The sequence below is a fragment of the Dipteris shenzhenensis genome, chromosome 5 (genome assembly GCF_047967505.1).
Source record: "Dipteris shenzhenensis isolate YYH24624 ecotype China chromosome 5, Dip_SZ_1.0, whole genome shotgun sequence".
NCBI classification, from domain to species: Eukaryota; Viridiplantae; Streptophyta; class Polypodiopsida; order Gleicheniales; family Dipteridaceae; genus Dipteris; species Dipteris shenzhenensis.
Window position 1 is genome coordinate 41735170 of NC_141600.1, and position 6174 is coordinate 41741343.

At 40.2% G+C, this 6174-nt stretch overlaps 1 protein-coding gene across 1 annotated transcript; it reads right to left on the bottom strand.

Annotated features, from left to right (window-relative positions):
* Positions 1 to 2982: 2982 nt before the first annotated feature.
* LOC147902038 (uncharacterized) lies at positions 2983 to 4906 on the bottom strand. The gene is made up of 5 exons (XM_087374407.1): positions 4814 to 4906; positions 4397 to 4649; positions 4110 to 4292; positions 3821 to 3958; positions 2983 to 3734 (listed from the first exon to the last, which is right to left on the bottom strand). Exons 1-5 carry the CDS (start codon positions 4904 to 4906, stop codon positions 3313 to 3315), a joined length of 1089 nt encoding a protein of 362 aa, XP_087230533.1. The 3' UTR covers positions 2983 to 3312.
* Positions 4907 to 6174: the final 1268 nt, after the last annotated feature.

The following is a 6174-nucleotide window of genomic DNA, read 5'->3' on the forward strand; positions in this document are numbered from 1 at the left end:
AAGATCCAATGTTGAAAAGTAAAGATTTTTAATAGCCTATTAAGGTGAGATATAAAGGTACTCATGGAGTTTTTAAAAGTTCCATTGTATTACTTAATTATTTTTTGACATTATTATTCTTCTCAATACAAGTGATAAATTAAGATATTTAGACTTGCATTAAATTTTCATTTACTTTACTTTGTCATTTGTTGCACGGGCTAGAGTGTAGTTAATCAAGAAATGATAGTCATGAAATTCATTAGAGCTAGAACTGTAGATGAGTTGTATAGCCAATTAAAACTTATTTGGAATTGTGTAAAGAGTAAGGAAAAAGTTTCAAACTGGAGCGCTCCCCTAGGTATTTAAAAGTAATTAAATGATGCCAATATTGTAAATAAAGATTTGATTTTTCATACATTAATAGATGTTGTCCCTCGTTTATAGGGCCCTACGGCTGATCAGGAGGAAGAAGGGAGTGAAGAAGGGAGCAAAGAAGGGAGCGAGGATTCAGAGAACTTAGATCAGTCATAGAAGTAGTGCTAGCTACTCTTTTTTGTACTTGAAGCCATTGGCTTGGCTTCGTGCCTCTCTTGTATATACACTCCTCTTATTTTTTGTACTTGAAGCCATAGGACATGGCTTGGCTTCATGCTATATGTACATACAAGCACTTTTTGAGCTATGAATTAATATGCACTCCTTTTATTTTTTTGTCTTTCACTTTCCTTTTGCAACGTTCTATCAATGAATGCCTTGTGAGCTAAACGTTTTGGAGTTGTAATGTTTTATTCAGAATTGTAATCTTTAGCTATAGATGTGCTTGCAATCATGCTAATTAAAATAGGGTTGGCTATAAGAATTGAATTACACAGTGTGGAAATGGGATTCTTGTAACTACATAGCATACACAACATACACAGCATTCTGTTCAACCACACAAAATTCTGCTTTTATTTAAAAAATAATTATGTAGAGTGTCTATAAGTGTGTCTATGTGCGTGCCTTTTTGTTTTTTTTAAATTTCTATAGAGCGTCAAAAAGCACGTCTATAGGCACATCTGTCTATTATATAGATGCGAGTCTATAGATGTGCTAATAGATGCGCAAATAGATGCACCCGTAAGTTTTTTTTAAAGTTAAGGAAATGCATCTGTGTGGGTGTCTGTGGGTGCTTTGTCTTGTTGTGCTTCACACGCTATTGGGTAGTGGCACATTCAGTGACTCACCAATTCGATCGATGTATTGCAAAGGGAATACGCAAGAGAGGTAGGGACATATTTTCCTTCATGGGCCACCACTGAAGCTTAACCTTCTAGAGAAGAAAGCGGGCCTTGCCTGAGATGTAGCTCTTCCAAATAGTGTGAAGGAGTTGCCTCCACCAAGCCTCACCTCTTCTAACGGCCCATTTCTTATTTAAATCAAGGTTCAGAGAATCACTTTGAATCATATGATGGTACACAGAATTTGCCTCAATCATTCCTGAGACAAGTTTTTCCCATCACCCATTGGTCTTCTTCAAGAGCTATCTTACGTGACTTTGTGAATAATTATGCTAAAATGATGCCTCATAAAGCTCGAACAACACTGGATGGCAAGAGAGAAACACAGCTTGTCATTCTAGATATGTATAAACAAGTGGATATAATACATGCGATCAAACTGACCATGAAAACTCTACGGTACAAGGAGGTCCCGAAATCAAACTTTAATAGGGTTTGGAACACATATTTCAAGCATGTCACAGTTTCACATACAAGCATGTTCTTGAAGTGTAGCCTTTGTAAGTCAATCAAATTCAAATTGGGTGCAACTAAGATACCAACGGAACATGAAAATCTAGTTGATGAGAGTAGAGAGCATATGAAACAAAAAATGAGCTATTGACATGTATACTATTCATGGCATTACAAATCAGAGAAGGACCCGCAGCAAGTATAGTGCATCATACATGAGAAGATGCATCTATAGGAGACAACTATACCAAGGCTCAAAGTAAAGGAAAAAGATATCGACAAGTCATATCAGTTGGACAAGAAGCATACATATATTTTTCACTTGGTTTTTGGCCTATAGACCCAAAATTTAATGTGGGATCATTAGCATTGTGTCTTTGAAACTTGGAAAGAGAAGATAAGCATGAGTACAAACTAAGCTTAAATTTATGCTGAATCTACTAGATCGACAACTTGTGAGTTGAATTTGGATCATCCCATCCTGTTATAAAAATTTTTTTCCTAGAGGAATTTTTAATGTCCTTGTGTGAGGTACATTACTACTTTTGGAGTCATTTTAGAGGCAAATAGAATGTATCATGCATGTTATTCTACGCACATGAAAGTGAGCTATTGTAGTGCAACAATAGGCCACATGCAAGTTTCAACCCCAAAGGGAGTGCCAAAGACTAAGAGAAACAAAGAGTAAACAAGGCAAAGCATATATACCAAAAGTAAGAGAAATAAGGTGAAAATTTCACTGGGCATGCTAAAGGATATGTGACAACCTCACCCTTAGATTATGATAGCTCTTAAAGCCCCTCTCAAGTTACCCTTCTATCATAGCATTCATTTAAGGCTCTTGCACATTTCCCATAATAAGAGAACCCAAAACAAGCACTATGGCTTTGCCTTTGGCATGCCAATAAATAGCAAATAAGCTATAGCATGTGTGCCATACACACCAAATTCCAAGGCTGAAGAGCTATGCAAAGTAACTTGAAATATGAAAGGGCTCTTGTAAGCCAAAAGAAACAACAGTTATAGAAATTCTTCATTAAAGATTGGAAACTTTTATAAATAACTTATATGCTTCAAAATTTTACAAAAACCATATGTCTGGGTTAGACAAATTGACAAAATATTTTATGACAATACATAACAATTATTCTTGCCAAATACAAGTATCTAAAGCTTTACCATGCCAAATATTGGGAACTTTATGAAATATATATAACCCAAACTTGTTAATTGCTAAAGCTAGGACAACCTTCCATCTCACAAAAAATTGTTGGAAGTTTGCAAATCCAATATAATATGTACATACATATACAAAATCCACATGTAAATTCAACATTGTGCATGGTCTAGAATGCATACAAAAAAAGGATAAAACCACCTCCCCCTACAAGAGAGTTCAACAACCTAGCCTATAATGAAACAAGCGAGCTAATTTCCATCGTAGCGAAGAGGAAAATCCGGTCCAAGGGGACTTGCTCTTACCACCTCTTTTTCTACTATGGACATAGACATGATGTAAAATTAAATAAGTACCACCCCGATAGGAATATCCTACCAACATACATATGTTTATTCAAAATTTCCACTAGGGACTGGTTTAAAGTTCCTCATGCGTGCCGGTATCACTGCTGAGGAGGGAGCAGACTTTGCGTACATGGCCGTTACCTGTGCTTGCAGTCTTCACGGCCACCATGCTCATCTTCACGAACGACCACGCATACTGCTCGAAGAATTTCGCCTCGTTCGCTGCAAACATTGCCACGGTAGCTCTGCTATCTCCGTCCTTCAACAATGCTCTGTCTGAATCGAACAGTTCCTTCCCACGCTGCAGATTCTTGTAGTATTGATTGTCAAAGGTGTTGGGTGTCACCGGATCCTGCACCGTCTCCTGATTGCTCTGGTTGTTTGGGAAAACTTGCAGCAAAGTTTCGGCAAAAGAAGCATCCAGCCCGGATTCAACCATCGGGAGGATGGAATTGTTGAAGGCTGCACAGTGCGCTAGACCCACGGTGTGAGCTCCTGCGACGCCCAAATGTCCACGCGATCATTAACAGTTGTTTACCAAGCAAAATAATGGACATCAAAGGGCATGATCAGCTAATTACCAGAGAGAGACACGAGATCCGTGTTATCAAGACCCAAGCTGGTGAAGTAAAGGCTTAGCGTGGTGAAGTTGAATGCAGGCGAAGGCAAATCGGCGAGAGCTGTCTGCTCGCCTGCAGAATTCAGACTGTCTAGACGACCTGTAGGACCATCAAATTATGGCCCTCCCGCCTTCACAACAGCAAACGCAGAGTAGACACCAAACATATATAATTGGCCATCTCACAACTGTAACTACTTTAGTCTCTTTTTGTAGACGTGCAAAGGATCTCCATGGACGATGCTTAGTACCTGGTGAGTTGCGCTGCCAGCCATGACGATCGCATCCGCGCACGAAACTGTGTTTGGGCAGCTCGCGTCGAGGAGCTCTTTGATTTACTGTATGAGGGCTAAAGGCTGAGACCGTAGTGAAAGGTTTGGCGCAGCGGACAGTTCGCCAGTCGGCTCGGCGAGGAGCAGCGAAGCGTCGCAGCCCTGCAGCATCAAAGTCGAGGCAAAAGCTCAGCGCCGGCCAATGGTCCCGATCGGCAACGTCAAGCAGGCTGATCAGCGAGCTGCAAGAGCTAAAAGGCAAGCACCTGCACAAAGCAGTCGTGGAAGACGAGGCGGATGACGGAACCAGCCTGGGAGATGTTGGGAGTGAGGAAGGACTTGACGGCATTCCGAACGATTAGTTCGGCGTTGGGGCAGGAGGCATGGTAAAAGCCGTAAGAAAGGCCGGAGGAGGGGACTGGGAGATGGTGGAAGTGAAGTGGGCGGAGCTATGGCTAGCAATGCCGATGGAGAGGCAGAGAAGGAAGCTGATAAGGGAGCTCCTGTGCAAGGTAATCGTCATAGCAGCTCACAAAATAGTATGATGATAATCGCAGGACAACGAATACTATGGTTACAATAATCCTCAAGAAGTGTTAGCGCCTCTCTAAGTGTCCACACAAACCTCACATTTATACAAAATAAAGATCTAGCGGTCCCTCCTGCCCCTGGCCTTCACTTACCTGAGCTCGCTGCTTGCGTTCGAATCCCGTCGAATGCCCCCTGCTACCTACCTGAGTAGGCCATGGGCGGATATTCCCCTCGTGCATGCCCATGTCTATGTCTAAAAAAAAACAAAACCTCACAACCTATACAAAGATGAAGATCTCTCCTTCTTTGTCCTAGGTCCACATTCAACATGCCTCTTGTCCTAATGGATTAGAAATCATAGCTCTTGCACACTTGAAGTATCAAATTAGAAGTAGCCATCATGATATAATAGATGGAGATCAGGCTTTGGGCATTCACCCATTTGAGTTGGTTGCCCACGTTCGAATCCCTTATCACTGTAGGCCATGAGGAGATGTGCCCCTTGTAGATGTGTGTGAGGAAAAAAAAAACATGATGTAGAAAGTAAAAGAAGAAAGTAGATGATGACGATCTCGAGCAAGCATGAGTACCTTTATATATAGGCCAAAAAGGATAAAAAATTAAGCATCACCCTCCCTTTTCTAATGAAAATCAATCTTTGTTATCACATTGTCACTAGCCAACAATCCTATGTAATCGGGCTAATTATATATATAGAAATGAAAATTTTAAAACTGCTTTGCGTTTTTCATTTGATATGTTTTTTGGAAGCATTGGTAAATGAAAAAGAAACACCCAATGACAATGATATCATAGTCAATTTTTGACCAAGAGATTATGATTCTCAATTAGAATAGAATCCCAAGATATCATAGTCAATTTTTGTTTATTAGTATCCCAAGCCAAGCCTAAAGAAATATTCTTTTCTTTACATTCACATCACCCTTGCCCTATTGCATGCCCTACCAACACTCTAAAAAACAAAGCACGTGTGAGTTTGTCTCTAAGATTTTTTCTCATTGAAGTATACAAAGTTCGTGTGCAAGTATCAAGCTAGGAATAACACTACTATCACAATGCAACTACGTTCTTGAAGTGAGTATGATTTTTTCCCGAGTTCAGACCCACGAGCTTATAGTTCCGAGCTTGATTCCAATGAACTTTCATGATATACCTTTTCCTAGAGAAATGGTGTTGTGCACCCTTTTGATGCTTCCACCCCACACCCTCTAGGTTTGTCTCCAAGGTCCGCACAAATACTTACCAACCATGTAGCACCAATAATACAATACCAACATAGAATGTGCACCCAAACCACATACCATAAAACACTACAGATCCATTACTACAAAGCTAGGTAGAAATGGCAGCCCAAAAGTGACATTTCTACATTATTAAATGGCACTTTCTTGCCGCTATTTCCACAAGTGCCATTTTTTGGAAATGGCAACCAAAAGTGCCATATATATTTGCCATTTTTTTGTTTGAAACCAAAAGTGCCATATATTTTGCC

Coding starts and splice junctions, on each gene's coding strand:
- LOC147902038 (XM_087374407.1), bottom strand. CDS start 4,906: ATGGGCATGCACGAGGGGAATATCCGCCCATGGCCTACTCAGGTAGGT. Junction 4,650..4,813: donor AACGCAAGCAGCGAGCTCAG/GTAAGTGAAGGC, acceptor GAGCTGCTATGA/CGATTACCTTGCACAGGAGC. Junction 4,293..4,396: donor TCCACGACTGCTTTGTGCAG/GTGCTTGCCTTT, acceptor TTGATGCTGCAG/GGCTGCGACGCTTCGCTGCT.